The sequence below is a fragment of the Colobus angolensis genome, unplaced genomic scaffold (genome assembly GCF_000951035.1).
Source record: "Colobus angolensis palliatus isolate OR3802 unplaced genomic scaffold, Cang.pa_1.0 Scaffold517, whole genome shotgun sequence".
NCBI classification, from domain to species: domain Eukaryota; kingdom Metazoa; phylum Chordata; class Mammalia; order Primates; family Cercopithecidae; genus Colobus; species Colobus angolensis.
The window spans coordinates 822,523-844,657 of record NW_012118677.1 but is presented as its reverse complement, the minus strand read 5'-3'; the positions used below and the strand labels follow the sequence as shown (position 1 = coordinate 844,657).

At 39.6% G+C, this 22,135-nt stretch overlaps 1 protein-coding gene across 1 annotated transcript in view; it reads right to left on the bottom strand.

Moving 5' to 3' along the window:
- CERS6 (ceramide synthase 6) overlaps window positions 1-22,135 on the bottom strand; it is a gene marked incomplete at its 5' end in the record, with an annotated part of 238,497 nt that overhangs the window by 66,566 nt on the left and 149,796 nt on the right. The window contains 2 exons of the mRNA XM_011960590.1: window positions 13,061-13,153; window positions 16,986-17,036. Of these exons, the coding sequence (XP_011815980.1) occupies window positions 13,061-13,153; window positions 16,986-17,036 (144 nt within the window). The remainder of the gene's footprint in view (window positions 1-13,060; window positions 13,154-16,985; window positions 17,037-22,135) is intronic.

The following is a 22,135-nucleotide window of genomic DNA, read 5'->3' as shown; positions in this document are numbered from 1 at the left end:
AGCTACTCGGGAGGCTGAGGCAGGAGAATAGCGTAAACCCAGGAGGCGGAGCTTGTAGTGAGCTGAGGTCCGGCCACTGCACTCCAGCCTGGGCCACAGAGCGAGACTCCGTCTCAAAAAAAAAAAAGAATATCAAAACCCCCAAATAGTATACTAACAAATCTTAATATTAAAACTAATGTGTGCAAATAAATCACAAAATACATCCTTAAGGCAAAAATGAAATAAAGTACCAGAAATTCCCATCAGAATAATTTGCTGCTTTGTCCTGTCTTACGGTGGGTTCTAGAATAAATAGCAGTACAACTCCTAAAGCTTTAATAATTTGGTTAAAAAACAAAACAAAGAAATAAAAGACTAAAAAATTGTGTAGAATTTTGAGACAATGGCTAAATAATAAAAGTATATTTGGGGTGATTTATAGAAATCAGTTGATTCTGGGTCTCTCTCCATTAGATAATTTGAGGAGAATCATAACCTTCTCTTACCAACTCATGATGTGAAGAGTTCACGTAATGTATGTACAATCTCCCACAATTTATTTGGTTGTTCTGTTTCAACTGGCTTTGAATTTTGGCTCACTCTAAATAAGAGAGTTGGTTAAATGGACCATTTAAAGAAAGATATTTCACGTAAGGCTCTTCAAAACTCCAACTAGAACTCACTTTTTTCTTATGTATAGCCTATGCACCCTAAGGTAAATATCTACAGGAAAATGTGGAAAGGAATGAAGAACTGTGACTTATTTGGGAAACGTCTGTTCCATTATAAAGTGGAGGAGTCCTGGCAGGAATGAATCAATTATTCCCTTCTCCAAAATTCAGTCTGTGAATAAAATTTCATTCACATTAGATCTAGAGTTCAATCTATTTCAACACTTTTTTTCCCAATAGATTATAGATTTTTCTCCTTTTGGACTAAATGTATACACATTTAGGTCCTTGAGGGGGATAACTGTAACACACAGACTTCATTTTAAAAACACCAAGTGCCATGAAATTAATTGGTTTAAAGATGTTGAATTTACTATGGTTACTATCAATATGTTTTTATAATGTATACTGATGTATCTGATATCCCCACTGTCCATCAAATATGCACAACAGGTTATTCTACTTTACAGCAAAGATAGGCAAAGGGGCCAGATTTGGGTTTGTAAATAAGGTTTTATTGGAACACAGCCACGCCCATTTGTTTACTTACTGTCTATGGCAGTTGTCTTGCTATAGTGGCAGAGTTGAGAAGTTGCAACAGAGATTACATGTCCCTCCAAATTAAAATATTACCTGGCCCTTCACAGAAAAGCTTTGTGACCTGCCTTAGAGTCACATCAAAGGACATGTGGGAAAGCATCATATTGGAAAAGACATATTATTTAAGATGTGGCAACTGCATAGGCTCATGGCTAACTTCACCACATTTTTGTCAGACCAAAAAATGTGGAAGAAATTTAATTTTCATAGCTGTCCTGATGTAATCCATTAAATATCACTCTCAACATTCAGATAAACTATAAAAAAAGAGAACCAAAAAAATTCTCATGATCAAGTATAACCACAGCTTTCAAACAATTTGAAAACCAAGGAGACTTCACAAGCTTTCAAAAGTAAGATGCTTGTTTGGATTCAGTATTGTTTTCTCTACTGCTAGATGTGCCGTTACTTTATGGCTTCTAGAAACATATATAAATGAAATAACCATTGTATAAGCAGAGTTTACCCAATCTTTCTCCCGTGCAACATTTATGGTCCCATTTCAAGATCAAGAACTCATAATCTTGTCTACTGTGAATTATTTAGTTAATATTTAATCTTTAATTGATTTTATCACCATGGAAAAGGACACAATAAAATTTTATTTGCACAATAGAAAACAGTAAGATAGTGCTGTTGATTAGCTTCTGATGGGCCTGGCCAGAGCATGGAGCTTGATTTCCAATGCCTTGGAGTCCTCCTTCACGCCTTCCTTCCTCTCCTGATCAAAAGCACACTCTCCAAATGCACTCTGCTTTCAAATGATGTAGATAGTTTTCTTAATTATACATGTTTTTTTATTCATTGAACTTTAGATCCTCAGAAGCTCTCTATTACTATGGGCCTTGCTAAATCACAAGTGCTTGGAGATGAAGGTCTTTGTACTACACCTTCTGGGTTCTGTTTAAATTACCCTTGGCTCAGTCACACCAGTTTGCACAGCTTTTAATGGGGAAAGGTCACTTCTGAGACATTTAAAACATGCTCAACCTAACAGTCTAAAGTAATACAAGGGTTAGCAGAATTAACTCTTTTTTTTTTTTTGGCAATAATCCCCGGAACAGAGATAATGGTAACTCTTTATGATATCAAACAAACCCATTTGGGCTGAAAACATCCAGAATGATCAGTAGGGGGCAGATTGTGTTCTACTAAAATCAGAAACATCCCAGGCCTCAAAAGCCATCGTCCATTTATTATAAAGGTCTTGAGGCCTAAATTGACAATTGGTAACCAGGGACTCAATTTTGTGCTTTAGATAGAAGATGGAAAAAGTCTCCCTCAGGTCAACCAGGTTGGGATGGCATGTAAATTGTCAGGAGGGGTTTGGGGAACTCTTATCATCCTCAGCCTTATCCTCCACATTCTAACTCCTCTTTCTTCAGCTGCCTGAGCTACCCACTCCTGACTCCTCACAAACATACAGAATTCTAGCTGCAGAATTTCCTGGAAGCTGCTTCTTGTCTCTATGCAGACCTCTGGCCACGCAGGGTTTTTTTTCTTTCTTCTGGCTGTGATGCTTGTGTTTTCTCCTCTTTTGGCTCCTGGCCCCATCCCACCTTGACTACCTGGTGAATTCCTACTTACCCTCTGATTTGCCTAATTCTCATGTGCCAAAGGCTCTTCTGTCTGATATTGTCATTTATTCTTAACAACAACCCCATAAAGCAAGTATGACTTTGAAACTCTATTTTACATAGAAACTGAGGCACGGGATTCGCCACATCATTTTCCCTAGTCACACGGTGAGGATGGGCTAAGCCAGCTCTGAATCCATTCTGTGTGACTCCAGAGCTCAGGTATCTAACTACCATAGCAGGTTGCTTCTCAGAAATGGACATGTGAGGAAAATGTCTCTGAGGAAGGAGGCAGGAAAGAGGGGACACTCTGGAAAACACATATAAGTGAGAAACTAACAAACAGAACAAAGTCTACTTCTGGAAGACAGGAACAGATGGGGATCAAGAACAAAGGTGCGGCCGGGCGCAGTGGCTCATGCCTGTAATCTCAGCAGTTTGGGAGGCCGAAGAGGTGGATCGCGAGGTCAGGAGATCGAGACCATCCTGGTTAACATGGTGAAATTGCCCGTCTCTACTAAAAATGCAAGAAATTAGCTGGGTGTGGTGGCGGGCGCCTACAGTTCCAGCTACTGGGAGGCTGAGGCAGGAGAACTGCTTGAACTCGGGAGGTGGAGGTTGCAGTGAGCCAAGATCATGCTGCTGCACTCCAGCCTGGGTGACAAAGTGAGACTTGTCTCAAAAAACAAACAAACAAAAAGAACAAAGGTGCAAGGAGGGGAAGGTGTACCTCTTCTCAGGAGGCCAAAGGGAAAGACAGATGAATGGGTTTGTTTATATTTATGGGGATGGAAAGTGAAGGTGTTCATGACTTCAGGAAGAGAGATAGAGCTATAAGCAGCCAAAGTGGGTGTTTTCCCAAGGCCCCTATAATTGACTTGAGAGAAACTCCCTAGAAGAAGCTGAATGACCAAACATCCCAAGGGCCAGCAAGACCTCTTGAGAGAGGTGGGACTCCTGAGGACCCGAACTTATGAGCCCAGAGCCTGAGACCAGTAGCACTGCATGGCTCTCTGTAATGCTGCAGCCCTCTGCAGCACAATGGAAGAAGAGGCTCCTGGTCATCACCTTCCTACACCCTGAATTGCAGTATGTGGTTGAGTCTATGAGAACCAGGGCTGACCAGTGGCTGGTTATCTGACCATGAGACCTAAAGATGTCTAAGAGCCTCTCCTTTGACAAGGCACTTGGATGCTTGATTGCCAGCGTAAGTCACTACTGAAGGCAGCCTTTGAATAAAATCCCATAAAAACTGCCCCATGAAACACTTCTTTTCCAGACAATAGTTCTATTGTTCTTCCACCAGTCTGCACATGGTGCTGGGTTGCAATGCTTTGATCACAAATGGTAGCTTATTAAAATGAGCTGCTCCTTTTCCCTGCTTATATTCTGAAGACACAGCAGTGAGAAAAAAACAGAACACAGGCCTAAGACTGGAGAATATCTGCCTCAGAGGCAACTGAACTTCAAGGGCAGAATACTGCAATTCCAATCATAAGAAGTTGCACAAAACAGCAACTTCACACCTTTGTGAAAGAGAGGTGAAGCGGCCGTCCTGATTGTGTCTACAGGTAGCAGGAGTGAGGTTACAAGGAGAGAAGTCTACATCAATCCCCATCCCTGCTAGGGTGATCTGATGTCATCTGGTGTGATTCCAGCTTTTCAAGAAAAGAAAGAACATGCTGATGCAATGTGAGGCACTACTTGGGAGTCACTTTTTTTTTTTGATATGGAGTCTGGCTTTGTCTCCTAGGCTGGAGTGCAGTGGCATGATCTTGGCTCATTGCAACCTCTGCCTCTTGGGTTCAAGTGATTCTCTTGCCTCAGCCTCCTGAGTAGCTGGGGTAACAGGTGTGCACCACCACGCCCAGCTAATTTTTTGTATTTTTAGTAGAGACAGGGTTTCACCATGTTGGCCAGGCTGGTCTTGAACTTCTGACCTCAAGTGATCCACCTGCCTTGTCCTCCCAAAGTGCTGGGATTACAGGTCTGAGCCACAGAAACTGATCTGGGAGTCACATTTTTAGGAAAGACTTAAGAATATGCCAGACCAGCCATTTTCACACATTTTAGTCTCCCTTCATAGTCTTAAAAATTATTGAGAACACCAGAGAGTATTTGTTTATGAGGGCTGTATCTATCAGTATTTAACATACCCACTGTTAGAACTCAGACATTTAAAAAAAATTTAAAGCACATTTATTAATTTATTTTAAACAAACTCTATTACATATTAACAAATTTTTACTAAAAATTACATTTTCAAAAGAAATTGGTGAGAAGAATGGCTTTGTTTTCCATTATTGCAAATCTCTTTAATGTCTGTTTAATACTAGAGAGTTGGATTCTCGTAAGTGTGTATACATTTAATCTGTTGCCAGATGTTGCCTGGGTTGAAGTATTTGGTGAAAACCCAGTATCACGAAGATAGATAGCTGGAAAAGGAAGAAGTACCTTAATAGTACTTTCAGATAGTTATGGATATTCTTCTTTGGCACTGTACTAAAATTTGTCAAGTCAGATACTCTTAAAAGTTGGTTGTAATATGGAATCTAAAACCATTATCAATAAACTTTTTATATTCTGTTACATTAAAATCCATTGGTCTGTGAATGGATCTTTTACTCATGCATGATTTTATAACATCATGCATTAGTTATCTGGAAAATACTGATTCACTGAGTAGTGATTTTTTAAGTAAAATATTTTTGAAAATCACATTTGTTAATATCACTACCAATCTCATCAGAAATGTCAAGGATTGACAGGCTGTCAAGTTTTTGCTGGTACACATAAGCTTTCCAAAAATCTAATTTTTGCTTGAAAGTTTGAGTTTTATCACTGACCACAAATAATGTCAGTTGCTTTCTTTGAAACAACGTGACAAGCTCATTTTGTGCACTTTCGAGACAATGTCTGTCAAATACACAAGTTGGAATAACTACAGCTTATCATTCTTTTAAGTAAAAATGGGGTTCTATGAAAAAAAGTTCAGCTCAAAAGTAAAATAACTGCATTTTTCTTAAGACAGACACCATTGCATACCTATTTCCAATTTCAGCACACTCAATATTCTTTTTCAATATATACTCAAGGAGAGAGGTTTAATAAAATTAATACTGTTGGCCCTCCATAGGTCCTGCATTCATGGATTCAACCATGAATTGAAAACTTAAAAAAAATGGACAGTTGTATCTATATAAATATAAAAATAGATGGTTGTGTCTGAATAAGAAAAATGGATAGTTGTGAACATGTATAGAATGTACAGACTTTTTTCTTGTCATTATTCCCTAAGAAATACAGTATAACTATTAACATTGCATTTACATGACATTAGGTATTATGTAATCTAGAAATGATTCAAAGTATATGGGAGGATGTGCATAGGTTGTACACAAATACACAATTTTATTTTATTTTTAATTATTTTTATTTTATTTTTTAGCGATAGGGTCTTGCTATGTTGCCCAGGCTGGTCTTAAACTCCTGGGCTTAAGCAATCTGCCTGCCTCGGCCTCCCAAAGGGCTGGGATTACAGGTGTGAGCTACTGCAACTGGCCAAATACTACACCATTTTATATAAAAGACTTGAGCATCCATGAATTTTGGTATCCTCGGGGGCGAGGGGTGGTGGTCCTGGAACCAATTCCCCATGGATACTGAGGGACAACTATAGTTATTACTGCTTCATCAACAGCATTCTCAGGTGAAACAGACATTTTTTTTCTTTCTGCAAGAGTATGGCATGAAGGGTATAATGACTACTATCAGTAGTAGTTTGGTGCCACCACCAGCAATTTTGCCCATGATTACTTTTGAATTCTCAGTGAAAATGTCACAACACCGTGAGAAAGGCAAATGACATCTTAGCACTATTATAAAAACAGTTTTGCCCTTGCAGGCCTCCTGAAAGGGCCTCAGGGATCGTCAGGGATTCAAACAGCACATTTTGAGAGGTAGTGATTTCGACAAATTATTTCCAAATATTGTCCTAGGAAATGATAACTAGCCATATTATTATTAACATCTGCGCCAGTCAGGATAAGCTAAGATATGCAGTGATTACAAAGACCTTAAAACCTCAGTGGTTTAAAACAAAGGCTTATTTCTTACTCATTATACATTATCATTGGTTGGGGGCCAGGGGACTCTGCTTGCCTGAGGCACTAAGAAACCCAGGCTGACGGAGCAGCCCCTATCTCCAGTGTTACTAATCACTGTGCTAGAAGTGGGGGCTCTAGAGAGTCTCATGCCAGCAACTATAATACTCTAGCTCAGAAGCAGCTCAAATCAATATTGCTCACAGCCCACTAGTCATATGGCCCTACCCAATCACAAAATGGGAGGCTGGCTGAGAAGCACAATCCTGGGTGTGCCTGAGGGTGAAGAGCTGGCAGTATCTGGCAAGTGCCTTAATGACTACAAGGAAAGGCTACATTTATTGAGCATTTATGATGTGCCAGGCACTGTTCTAAGTACATGTACTACTTATTTACTTATTTACACTTACAACACACCCATGAGATAGGTTATGTGAACTCCGTTCTTTGGATCAGAAAACTAACGTACGGAAAGGTAAAGTAACTTGCTCAAGGTCACATCGAATTAGGAGTGGTGCTGGGCAGGTAGACAAACTCCAGAGCCCACGCCTTTAACCTCTAAGCCATACTGCACCCATAACAATGTTTTCCCCAGTCTAGGACAAAATGAGAAAAATAAGGACTTTTACTTAATGATAAATTTAAAGGATTGTCCTTTATTACAATATGTCTTTTCTCCCTTTCTTTTATGTTAAAATGTCCTTTCCTTTATAAATCAATGGTGTTAATGGTAGGTGCTTTTTGACTTTCCTTACTGGGTCATTACGTTCCAGTTACTGTCTAAGCTCTATTTGTCAAGTACTGTACTACATAGTTTTATGTACATTATTTTATGTAATTCTATTCCACGCTGCTTCCTCGTAAGAAGATTAAAACATGCATTTTCCTTTCCCCTAAAACTAACTGAAGCAGGCAAGATCTGGAGCATGATACGGCCTCCAAAGGCATCTAAAGCACTTACAATAATGGGCTCCAGTTATTCTCCGCAAAATGTCAGTAGAGAGCTTACACAAGCTCATCAAGAAGTTTCTTGCTAGACTTAATCACACCTCTCTGTCAGGAATCTTTTATAAGATGTAGTGTTTCTCTCGGTTTCAAGACCAAAAGAGCAACAAGTTGATTTCACCAGCTGGGCCCTGGAACTCTGCCAGGGATGCTTTCCTGAGAAGGACTCTGAAAACGAGCAGAACTCATTGGCCAAAGGCCCAAGACTTCAAGCCAAACAGCAGTTTAGTTAAAAAGGACATAGGATTTAGACATAAGCAAGCTGTTCTGAGCTCCAATGCGAAAATATTTATTAGCTTCCTTTGGAGATTTTAGATGGCAGGAGAAATGTTCATTGTGAACAGGTGCTAAAGGAAAAAATTTTGATAAAAATTAAGCCTTGGGAAATAAAAGATATTTTAAACATCTTTTATTTTTCATCTAATCTTCCCTTTGGGAAGATAATAGCATTTCTCATCACTGACCAAATAAGTACCAACTCTGGAAATGATTAAAAGTGAGGCAATGTGTTCTGTCACCATGAAGATGAAAAGTTCTCCCCTCATTTTTAAACTTCAGATTCTACGTGGAAATAGAGCAATTTAATAAAAAAAAAAAGACGCCAAAAAAGAAGAGTTTATGAGTACAAAAGCTATTTTAGAAAAATTCGTGAACCCAATAAATCAAAACAAGTGATTGTTAAACCTATTTAAAGTACTGATTCTAAAAGTGTGAGGCATGCATTTGGAGCGAGTGTTTACAAATCCTGGTCCCTGTTTGAAAATGGCCATTGACACTCTTTTCGTCATTTAATATGGGAGCCAAAGAAACACTGTGATAACCCTTCTGTTAACAAACTCATGAACAGTCTTCTGAAGTTGATTTCCATACTGTATTGCCAATGGGTGTCTTCAAACATCCCTATCCCATCATAAAGAAGCAGGCTGTTTTTAGAGGGTTCAGTTAATAGTTCCAATACAGAAGGTGGAGAGTGAATCTGGCAGACAGAACGTGCCATAAATCCTCACTGATGGCTAGAACAGCAGGTCCTCCAAGTGGGGCGTAATAAGGATGAAACTGCCAAGGACCCATGGGGCCATTCAGCAAGATGCAAAGGGGAAAAGCAAGCACTGTGGCTCCCTAATGAGAGATGGCAGCAGAGGAAAAGGCCTTCCTAATTAAAACCTGTGCCAGGGAATAAGCATGTCTGGTAGTGGCCAAATTCCCATTTTTGTGCAAGAAACAAGAATAAACCAGCTGCATCAGGAATACACAAATGTAATCTGACCAGGAGAAGGCAGAGGCGCTACCTATCTAAAACAAGCTATTGGTGTTGACTAGCAAAAAATATACACTCGATTTCTAAACACTGACAATATATACAGGCCTAGGATCAATTCCACAAACTTTACTACAAAATTATCCCTTTACAGGTGTCTTCCACTGATGCTATCTATATATGTTAAAGCAACACAAAATGATACATTTCAATCCCTCAAAATAATTTACCTACGAAAAGTATTGAGATAACAGTCATTTGGCTTAAAGCAATTGATATGGTTTGAATCTGTGTCCCCTCCCAAATCTCATGTTGAAATGTAATCCCCAAATATGATTGGATCCTGCGTGTGGTATCTCATCGTTTAACACCATCCCCCATTGGTGCTGTCATCGGGATTGTGAATTCTCACAAGATCTAGTTGTTCAAAAGTGTGTGGCACCTCTCCCTCTCTTTTGCTTCTGCTCACCATGTAAGACATGCCTTGCTTCTCCTTCACCTTCTGCCATGATTATAAGTTTCCTGTGGCCTCCCCAGAAGCCGAGCAAATCCCAGTATCATGCTTCCTGCACAGCCTATGGAACTGCAAGCCAATTAAATCTCTTAAACTTTTCTTTATAATTTACCCAGTCTCAGGTGTTTCTTTCTTTTTTTTTTCCTTTGAGACAAGGTCTGGCTCTATCACGCAGGTTGGAGTGCAGTGGTGCCATCTTGGCTCACTTGGTGCCCAACATCACGTCTCGCTAAATTTTGTATTTTTTGTAGAGATAGAGTTTTGCCATGTTGCTCAGGCTGGTCTTGAACTCGTCAGCTCAAGTGATCCACCCATCCACCTTGGCCTCCTGATGTGCTGGGATTATAGGCATGAGCCACCATGCCCGGCCACAGGTACTTCTTCACAGCAGTGTGAAAACAAACTAATACAGCAATAAAGACTTCTTGAGCCCTGCTGGCTCATTGCAAAGCCATGTTCCCCATGTGATGAGAAAGCTCAAGCTAGTGGAGGGACTTGGTAACTTTTGGTACAGCAATGTCTTACTAGGACTAGGCTTCTGGAAGCCAAGGACAGCTATTCTTGCTTTTGACTCTGGATGGCACCTCTTGTTCTCACGAAGCAAGAGAAGGACCGATAAAATGGCAAAGAGCTGTGAAAGGCTTACTACCTGTTATGTCAGGAGCATGGCAAGGCAAGGATTATGTATGTGTCTAATCCAAGAGTGAATCACAGGGCTCTGCTTGGTAAGCCTAGCCTCTAATTCATTCCCATATTACATGGCCTTGAGAAACTTACATAAACTCACTCTGTGCATCAATGTTCCCAAGTTTAAAAAAAAAAAAAAAGAAGAAGAACGTTCTAGCTCTCTGTTGTATAAGTGTTTTATGTGACTACCTGGACAAAAGGTCTCCTCAAAAAAGAAAATAAAATGCAACATGAGCCTTGCACAGTATCTGGCACATAGAAAATAATCAGTCTACATGTATTGACACTACATGACCAAAGAAGGCTCCCTCATGTAGGACAGAAGAGACTCACTTGACACACCATCACTAAAGAGTCTGTAAATGATTTCAGAAACCAACTCGGAGTATTGGGTCCAATGAGTAAAGGAACCACAAATTATGGGTGTCAAAGAGTCATGTATTATGCTCAAGCTTGCCTTGACAGGGACCACCTACTTCTTCTGAGAATCAGTTGGTATATACCATATTAAGGGCCTTGTAGCCATACAATCAGAAAAGACAGCTTTTTGCCAGCCAAGTAAGCCACTGCTGTAGGATGGCAGAAGGAGCATATGTGGGGAAGGGGACTTGGGTAGTAGGCCCATAACTCTTAAACGCTTTTCAGCTGCCACTTGGATACCAGTTTGCAACTTAGCAGACTACTGATTTAACCAAGAAATGATATATTACAGTATTGTGCTCCATTATAACATAAAGGAACTGATTTCGCGTATTCATTTACCCTCAACTTACTGATCCCCACGATGAGCAGCTACACTGATAGTCATGGGGGTGCAAAGGTAAACATATCTTGCTTGCTGGGGACTAAATGCTTGTGTCCTCCTCAAATATATATATTGAAACTCTAACCCCCAAAGTGATAGTATTAGGACATGGGGCCTTTTGGCAGAAGCCCTTGTGAATGGGACTCATGCCCTTATACAGCAGGCCTCAAAGAGCTGTCTTGCCCCTTCCACCATGAGAGAACAGAGTGAGAAGGTTGTCATCTATGAGAAAGTGGGTTGTTGCTAGACACTGAATCTGCTGGTGCTTTGATCTTGGGTATCTCACCTTCCAGAACTGTGAGATATAGATTTTATAAGCTACTCAGTCAATCTGGCATTTTGTTATATTAGCTCAATTGGATTAAGACATTGCGTTTTATCCTCCAAGTATTTGAACTTTGTCTTGAAGGTTTCAGAAACATAATTCTTAGGCAGCAGATAAACAAGAATGACTACTTAGATAGGAAGACTGTTTAAGAGACTACATAACAGTGTGGGCAAAAGGAGAGGGAACTGTACGTTTGTCAGTTAAACATTAACTTTAAGGAAGAAGGTACACAGAGTGACAAAAACAAGAGCAAAGGAAAATGTCCTGGCTGACATAACTGTTGGTTCTAAGGGTTACTGGAGGAAGAACAAGACTAGAAGACCATGTCTTCAGTCAGGAGCACTTTGCATGTAAGGCTTAATTTCCTCATTCATAAAATAAGCATAAATAATAAAATAATCAAACTGGACCTTTGATTTGCTGTCAGGACTAAATGATATAATGTACAAAAATAACACAATGTACGTTGTGTATCCCTTACCCCAAATGCTTGGGATTAGAAGTGTTTTGAACTTTGGATTTCTTTGGATTTTGGAATGTTTGTATTATACTTACAGATGTGCATCCCTAATATAAAAATCTGAAATGCAAAATGCTCCAATGAGCATTTATTTACTTTGAGCATCATGTTAACACTCAAAAAGTATCAAATTTCAGAGCCTTTTGGATTTTCAGATTTAGGGATGTTCAACCAGTACTATCATCTGTGACTACAGATGTGGAAGTATGGACCCAGAGATAATGTGGGGCAGAAGAGAAACATTTCAGAATTAATGGGATGTAGGTTATGGTTGGAAGTGTCAGGAAGTATCAACTCAATCATCCAGGGAGATGGCATCCTATAATTCAGGTCCAGAACTCTGGTGCACCCAAATATGTAGGGCACGGGGCATTAAGACAAAGGACAGCAAGGTGACTTTGAAGGATTGATCCAAATATGGTGTCACAGAAAAATAAGTAGTAAAGAGCTAGAAGTGCCAATTCTGCCCAGAAGTTGGTAGGATGAAAGCCAGAATAATGGATTTAACATGCAAGGGGTCACACAAAAGCACTTCTGGTGGAGGGAATAGGTGGAAACCAGATCACAGCTCACTGAGGAATGCCGCATTTCCCAGACATATTTTGACACTGGATAACCCTGCAATTGGGGAATTAATTCTGTAGGGTTGAAACACTGAGACTTTACTCTCTCCCAGGAGCTACAAATAGAATTTTTGTTTTTTATTTAATTTGGAGAACAGAGGACTTGGGAATTAGACTGAGAGAAAATTATTTCTATGGGGATTCACTGCTACATTATTACATGGAGAAAAGAAGGCTGAGTTTTAGGGGATGAGTGAAGAAATAATAGAAACAAAATACAAAACAGCACAAACAAAAATAGAGAACTTTCTGTAATAATGCATCAGGTCGTATTAACCTAGGGCTGCCAGGAGAACAGGGGTGAGTGCCTTTGAGAGTCTACACCCACCTGCTAAGGGCCATTAAAGATGCATGTTTGCAAGCACTTTATGACATAACTGCTCTTACCTTTCTTTTGATATCAGTGAACTGCGAAAACATTAAAGACCAATAAAACGACAGCTCCAGGATGTAATAGTAGTGAAGGTCAGTTGTGAGTGGCTGAAGGTGAAAGAAAGAAAAGGAATGATTAATAGTTAATAGGGAACCCAATTTGTATCCCAGACATCTCAAGTTCACTGCTCAAAAGTAACATGGTCTTGCACCTGCACAAAGGCAGTTTCTGTCCTATTCTCTTTGTAGATGATGGGGCTTTGAGGATAACTTTCATCCACAGCTTGATGATATTACTCTCATTTCATCTCCGACTCAAAAAGCATTAATTAGCATGAACATTTGGGACTCCATTCATTATTCAGTTTAACAATAGCATTTATGATTCTTTGTCACAAGTATCTGCAAGATTCCTTAAGCAACGTGAAAAAAAATTCTAATACAGACAAAGAATAACCCTGGACAACTGCTGCGAGTATAGGGACAAGACAGTAGGTGATAGGAACTGGAATACTATATGGGTCACTGAGGCGTAGATTTAAGTTCCGCATTAATCAGAAAGTTTTTTTTTTGTTTTGTTCTTAGAAAATGTTCAGTACGTTTCAAATATCAAAAAGAATTATTCAAAAACATTTACTGAAAGATCAGAGGGACAGGAAGGCTGCCAGGAGATACCAGACTAGGCACCTAGCCAGGATATCAGATCACGTCTCAGCTCCACAGCTTAGCAGGTATAAAACTTGGGTCTTAGTTTAGTGATATCTGCTTTAACTGCTTCAGAGGCTCAGGGTTGGGGGGAGGCTCAGAGAGGCAGTGGAAGTCAGGAATATTTATTTTGCACACAATTCTACTAAAAACAAGAGAGTTTTCGAAAAACATTTTTGATGAGTTGTTTTTAATTGTTGTATTGAGTTGTAATGATATGTCTTGCTTTATCAAAATGAATGAAAAACATCTGAAATTCATCACACAAGTCCATACCCCCATACACAAGACGATACCATATATGGTAAATATCATTGAAATGTAAATGTTTTGTACACCAATAGTAGCATAATGAACGACAATCAGAAGAAGCTGGCACTCACCCTCTCTATGCATGGGAATCACGGAAAAGTTGTCCTGCATAGGTCTTTGACGACAAAATACACAATGGGACAGGATACTCCAACCAGCAATCCTAAAGTCTAAATGACAGTGAGCCCTGCTGTGGACTGAAAGTTTGTGTTCCCCTAACATTCATATGATGAAGCCTGATCCCAGTGTAACAGTATTTGGAGGCAGAGCCTTTGGGAGGTAATTAGGTCATCAGAGTGGATCCCTCATGAATAGGGTCAGTACCCTTATAAGAAGAGACATGATCTCTTAGCATATTCTCTTCTAGCAGTCTGAACAGAGACAAGCATCAATTCAGCAACTCCCTGAAGAGAATCCATTTCCCACTTAACTGTCTTTGTAAAACTTGAAGGCATTAATGATGAAGGATGGATATTCAGGGCAGATGGATGGCTGCAATAACGTTTAGAAAATCGGGCCCTGGTTCAGGACCCTTTGAGCCAAGGGTAAATTTTAGTTTTAATGAGATTCTCTTACTTCCACCACCTGGGGAAAGGCCCAGAGGAATTATAAGGGCGAGTCAGAGAGCATCTGGAAACCACAGAGTTCATAGAGAGCATCCCATTATAATAATTACTATGTCCAAGGAGTGCTTTGCAGTTGACAATGCTCACTCACATGTTAATTTCTTTGGTTTTCATAAAAATCCTATAAAATCAGTACTATAATTCTAGACCCAGATTGTATAGTTGACAGGAAATTGCTGTCGGTTAATTCAGGTTAAGAGGCTAAGGCTAGGTCTCATAGCTAGTGAGGCCCCATGACCACTAACTAGGGTATCTCATGTCCAACTTGTGCTTCTTATGCCAAACCGGACAAGGTTCAACTGAATGCAGCTTCACATTATTTTAAACTTAGAATATACACATGTATATGAAATTATTTAATATGTAACAAATAACATGCATACTTATATAAAGTAAGTGTATCCTTACTAAAACTGAAGTAGACCACTACTTTTTCACCTAAATGTTCAATTATCTATTTAACATATATGCTAAAGATATAATAAATACGTTTCATAAGCATGTCTTTAAAAGTGCCCTTAAGGATAGCGACTGACTTGGAACAGCAATCTATATATTTACATAGACATGCTTACACCCAAAGTACTATAATTGCATACATAATAATTTATGTTGTTTAATTCCAACCCCCCACACACAAAGAAATCAGCTAATATTCTTTATTACTATATGGCATTTTCAAAGAGGCACCATTCCCATGAGAGACTGAATTTGTCCTGCATTCTGGGGACTATATGCTGAATCATACAGAAAACAATCTGGATCTGAGTCCTCACAGATAGCATCTTGCCTTCCATACTAGTGGTGTTTCCTGCTTTTAAAAAAATTACTATCTCCCAGACTCTCAAACTTTCATGTTGAATCTACAGTGCTGTGAAACCCTCTGCAGCTACAGTATAGGCCATAGCTCTAGCAACTCATTTTCTCAGAAATAAGCAATTTCTCAGCTCCAGCCATGAACATGACAGTTATTCTGGACTAAATTATAGTTAGAAAGAAGAGTAGGGATTACATTTCATTTGGCATTTGTATGTACTTTTATAAACAGAAATGTAGACATACATGGATTTTGCCACTCACTATACCATTACAGGACACAAAGAGCCTTATGTGACAATGTTCCAAGTACAGTAAACAGCAGTTGGGCCTGAGAATTACAACTGTGTAAAATAAGCTATTGGTTTCACCATTGCTTTAGTCTCTATCAAATATCCTCTGAATGTTCAGCTCTCTTGCCATGTTCTATTGTTTATTTATGGTGTTTTCTAATGTGAATAAACCACTCGAAAGAGATGAAAATGCCAACTGGAATTCAGTTTTAATGTGTCCTTAACGTTGAACTAGCTCAAGGAGTATCCAGTGTCAGTCCCCACCCTCTGCCGCGACACTGCGTGTAACAAAGAAGACACAGGGCAGGCCTGCTCCCCATAAGCCTGTGCATGCCCCAAAGACCAAATACCTCAACAGACAACCCAAAGAAACCCCAAACAAAAAACCTGAAGTTGCTCATTATAATGTATAATATGTTTCTTCAAAATACCTAGCTGCATTTGCTTCTCTCACATAACATATCCCAACTGAACACGGAGTTATAGAAATTTCCCAGCTAGAAACTTTTAGACAAGTCCTAGCTTTTTAAACTGATCTGGGGACCACAACAACACATGCTTATATCACTGAATTCATGGAAAGGTGCAAAGGTATGCCAGTGGGCAGAGATCTAAAATGCTTCCTTTCTGGAATATGATTTTAGTCTCACTTTCAATGATGCTGTTTTTAGTTTCAGAAATAATCATTCCACACGTCACAGTGCAAGCCCATTTTTCTGCATTCAAGGAAATAGTGCTTGATTTACATATTTGGAGGCTGCTTCTAAGCCACAAAGTGAACTGAACTCAGTGTACCTGCTCCAGCCTCACACTTGATCTTTCCCACTTGCTGTTGAGGCAGGTCTGTGATATGTCAACAGGACCCCAGACTTACCTCAGTGATTAGAAGCAGATCAGCTGTTAGGAGCAGGAATTTTCCACCTGTTGAACTGATTGATCCTATTTCCTTGTAAATGTACTTTCCAAGCTGACTCCATCTGCTAGGGCAATCGGGCCTTGATTCTGAACTTCACTAAGAATAATGCACAAATTACTATCCTCACTAGATTATGTCCAGCACTGATCAGCGGCAGTGGAGCCAAGAATGAAGGGGGTTGCCCAACCTGTTGGGGCCTGCCTGAGACCATGAAATTGACCTAAGGTAGATACTTTATGTGTGTAAAAACCCAGATAATAACGCCTCCTTACCTGATAGGGGTAGTTGTACCAGCAGTGCCTTGTATTCCACAACCAGGGGGTCTGAAAAAAATGACAAAAAATATTTTACATATTTTAGAATATGGATAAGAGCATAAAAAAGGTTTACAATAGGCTCTTGCTCTAATATTTTTGGATTTCAATAATTTACCTGTGTGGGAATTGAAGAACTTTAAAACAGCTAGGCATAGGATATTAGAGCAACTAGTATCATACAATATATTCTCTCTTGGTAATCTAAATTCAACTGGTAGTATTTTAGGCTGCTTCTGGGATGCAGTCCCAGCTGGTATTTCTTCTATTTTGCTGGTCACTTAGACGTATTCCTGCTACATAACCAGCCTCAACAGCAGGGCTCTGCAGGGGTCTCACAGAAACCAGATGTAAATCCTCCATCTCACTCTTATCTATAAACATTGATGACAGTTAGCATAAACTGCCCCGAAACTCCTCAGACTCAATGTTTACCAAGCGACATTATTCATGCCTTGACCAGGGTTCAGTGACATCCAGGTATACTTCTTATTTCAGCAGAACACTTAAGACTAACCCTCACAGCACATGCCAACTCCTGACCTGTGATCCAGGTCTTTTCATGACAAAATAATCATTCTTAATTTGAGGGCAATTACTTGCCTTATGACACAGTATAATTAGGAAAATCTAAGTGTACACACAGATTCCAAACATTTGTAATAATCAAGGAGGGGTTGGTATGAATTTAAACAGACAGCTGAATTATCCAATAAGACCAGCACAAACTTTCTCAGGGTTTCAAAATAATTTCAAAAAAAGTATTAACATTATAATTATTTTGCATCCCTTATCCACAGCCGTCAGCATTTTCTGATATACATCTATATACATTTGATATACATCTATATGTTTCTTACAATTAATCCGCCAACATCTTCATCAGCCCTGTGTCATAGGAATGAGGACAATTAGCTTCAGGTGGCTAATATCTGCTGAATCCTCCTTATGTCCTATATACTTTTAAAGGCTCCTACACATATTAACTCATTTAATCCTTATAGTGGCTACTAGTATTTTTCTTATTTTATAGATAGGTAAATGGAGACCCCAAGTCTGTGAGTAACTACCTAGGTTCAATAGCTAGGCAGTGCCAAAGTTGAAAATCAAACTCAGACTCCCTAATCCCAAACCCAAACATAACCACTGTGCACCCTGTCTCTGAGTCTGATCAAACTAAACCCGATCTCAAAGGAGGGAACCAGATTCCTATACAAAGCCATGCACTGCCCTAAACCTAACTACGTTCCAGAATCTTTACATTTCCCTTTCATTCAAGCACTATTCATTTTCTTTCTGAGATCTTAACTCGGCTCCTGATTTTGCCTTTTGCCCCCTGTTCAACACTGTCTGTATCATGTAATCTCACTGCACTTAACTTCCTGAGTGTCTCAGTTGTCAGTCTGTCTCCTCCATTGCTCTCATCTATAACATTGATGTTCATTACTGACCTCACAGAGTGATTGTGAAGATCAAATGAGGTAGTGTGCATAAAACTACTTGGGAGGCTTACTGTGTTTTTATAGTTAAGTCAGCAATATGTGTCCATTTAGGAAGATGTAAAAAATAAAGAATAAAAAGCAAAAATAATTTAAATTTTCATCACCATTAACATTTTGATGTATGACCCATTTTTGGTCTTTTGTTCCTATGTAATATATTATAAACATGATACAGATCAATTTACTTTTAAATACCCATATATATGCAGGTTTTTAAAAATGTGGGTACAACACAGCAACATCTATTTTAAAGTACAAATATTAGTTATTGCCATTCTTTCTGATAAAGTTATCTCCTCAATTGAAAGTCCTTGAAGGAAAGTTATGTCATATGCATGTTTATCCTCTCACCATAGACTTCCAAGTTCACAGTTCAGCACTCATCTACTGAATGCTAATGAAAAGGAATACAGAATGGAAAGGCAAGGCCTCGTGTTCATCTAAATTTATCAGTCCCAAGACCACTGGGCATGTGTGTGCTTGCCCCTAAGGATGCAGCAGTCATCTCTGCCACTGTGGCCATCCTTTCCAGTGACAGGCAGGAGGGCAAGGTATAACTCACAATGATCCAGAAAAATCTGTCGTTCAGAACTTCCCTTCCTTTGTGAGCTTCTTGGCTGATCAGTCTTCTAAAACCCAGGCTTTTCTCTGTGTGATGCATCCCCTAGACCTGTTTTCACTGCATGCCCAATACCTGACTGAACTGCAGAAACAGCGAATAAGTGTCTGCCTCTCTTCAGGCTCCTATGCACTGGAGGCAGGGGCACAGGCCTGGATACCATGAATGTGATGAAGCTACCAGGGCCCAAGGTCGGCTCATAAGTTTTCTGGCCAATCATTTAAGAATCTACTCTTTCATACAGAATGCATGTTCACACACACCCCTCACTCTGACAACATCAGGTATTAGTATCACCTTCTACATGCACAGTACATTTTTCTAGGATCTTAAGTTATACCCCCCAAACACTGTGAGCCAGTAGAACAAATATCTTTCCCAATTTATAGATAAGAAAACCGAAGTCCATGAGTTGATTCTCCTGATTTCTTATAGCTCAACACTGGTGTATGAATCTGGATTGGCTGTTTATAATTTAGGCATAACTTCTCCTTCTTTTTTTTTGATGTAGTCTCATTCTGTCACCAGGCTGGAGTACAGCTCACTGCAACCTCTGCCTCCTGCATTCAAATGATTCTCCTGCCTCAGCCTCCTGAGTGGCTGGGACAACAGGTGTGCACCACCATGCCCAGCTAATTTTTGTATTTTTAGTAGAAACGGGGTTTTGCCATGTTGGCCAGGCTGGTCTCAAACCCCTGATTTCAGGTGATCCATCTGCCTCGGCCTCCCAAAGTGCTGGGATTACAGGCATGAGCCACTGCGCCTGAACACAATTTAGGCATAACTTCTTTAAGTTGATACTATAAAGTTGACATTTATCTACTTTCTCCATTGATAAAAATTTTCCAGTTTTTTAGAATCATTTCCACATTCATTTGATGTCAAAATCCATATATTCTATCACACAAATTATAGGACAGTAATGTAATTAAGAACTTAAAAAGATGAAATATTTAGACATCATAGAGGAATGGTGATTAAAAATACACTAAAACCCTCAATTTAGGAAGTTAGGCCTAGCATCTCCCTAACTAATAATAAAAGCTCTGTACCTAGGAGGTGGCATGGCAAGTCAAGCACATTTTCCAGAAACAGAATGCCTTTTTCACATGACGTTACACATCAAGGAAGGTTATCAAGGTTGGAAAATCTGAAATCAAATTTTGGGTCAGTCGTGGTGGCTCACACCTGTAATTCCAACACTTTGGGAGGATGATGTGGGAGAACTGCTTGAGCTCAGGAGCTCAAGACCGGCCTGGGCAACACAGTGGGACCTCATCTCTACAAATAATATGAAAATTAGCTGGGTATAGTGGCATGTGCCTAAAGTCCCAGCTACTCAGAAGGCTGAGGATTGCTCAGGAGGATTGCTTGAGCCTGGTGGGGGCCAAGGCTGCAATAAGCCATGATTGTGCCAGGCATTGTAGCCTGAGCAACAGAATGAGATCCTGTCTCAGAAAATAAACGTTGTTACAATAACCTATGGTTCAATTATTCCTTCTCACATATGTACACTTAAACCATGTTATAAAACATTTCACAGATTTAAAGTATTTTATACGTGTCATCTCATTTAATTCTGATAACAACATTGTAAACAATCAAGATAACATCACCAGCAGAGGCCAGCAGATACCATTAAAGATTTACAAAGAACATGCCAGCTCAGAGCTTCACCAACTGTTAAGACACAGGCTGAGGTCTGGGCTTGGGGATGAAATTCTGCATTTCTAAAGCTCTCCGTTGATGCTGATGCTGTTAGGCCATGGACCACATTTTGCCAGTAGTAAGGTACTAGGGAAAAGTAAGAAGGGTGATTCCATCTTTTTGGTATTTACCACGTGTGAGGCATCTTGCTAAACACTTTGTTATGATATTTCACAATTCAATATAGATAAATGAATCAATGAATTATTTCTAATCTTTGTGAGAATCATTTGAAGCAGAAGAACCACTGCTAGTAAAGCAATAGCTAAAGATATGCTTCTCATCCAGCCTCCTTGGCTGGCACAACTCTGGTGGAAGCTCTGGTGGAAGCAAAGTTTGTGTGTGCCACTTGGGGATGGTGCCCCTAAAAGGTCAGTGTGAATGAGTTCCTCTCACCCTTTCTCCATTCCCATTGAAGGGAGATAATGAAAACTGAAGCAGTCACCACTGGCCCTGAAATGGAAGTTTCTATGGAGTCTGGTATCAGAAGTCTCCCACCAGCCTTGATCTGCTTCCCTCTGGATTGTATGTATGAGATAAATAAATTCCTATCATTTCTCTCATATCTAAGCTAGTGTGTTTTGCTCTACTTTTATATACAGTAGCATAGCCTGTATTCTAATATTAATATATGCATCAAGGTAAGTATCAATTATTTTGTAGACAAAGAAACAGTCTCAGAGAGGAACAGTAATTAATTAAAGGCTACACAGCTGACAAGTAGAGAGAGTGGAAATCAAACCTAGGCCAGCCGGGCTCTTCCACTGTGCCTTCTGCTGTGTACTCTGGGTGACGAAGAATGAGTAATGAAAGAAAAACATCACAGGCATTTGGAATAGATTCCCCCAAATGAGCTATTACCTAGAAACACTGAATTTTAGGTTTAGAAAGGACCTCCAAGTCCTGTAATCTACAGAACAATCCACAGGTCCAGATGGGTAACCAGTTCTTCTTACTATTAAATAAACTCAATGGTTATCTCACTGACAAGATCCCTTAGGCTTCCTTCTTTCCTGCTTTTTTTTTTTTTTTGCCTTGGTCAACAGAAATTGCATTTATTTTTATTTATTTATTTATTTATTTATTTATTTATTTATTTATTGCATCTGCCCTAATCACTAACCAGCACTTTGGGAGGCTAAGGTGTGCAGATTGCTTAAGTCCAGGACTTCGAGACCAGCCTGGGCAACATGGTGAAACCCCATCTCTACTAAAAATACAAAAAATTAGTCGGGTGTGGTGGCACATGCCTGTAGTCCTAGCTACTCAGGGGGCTGAGG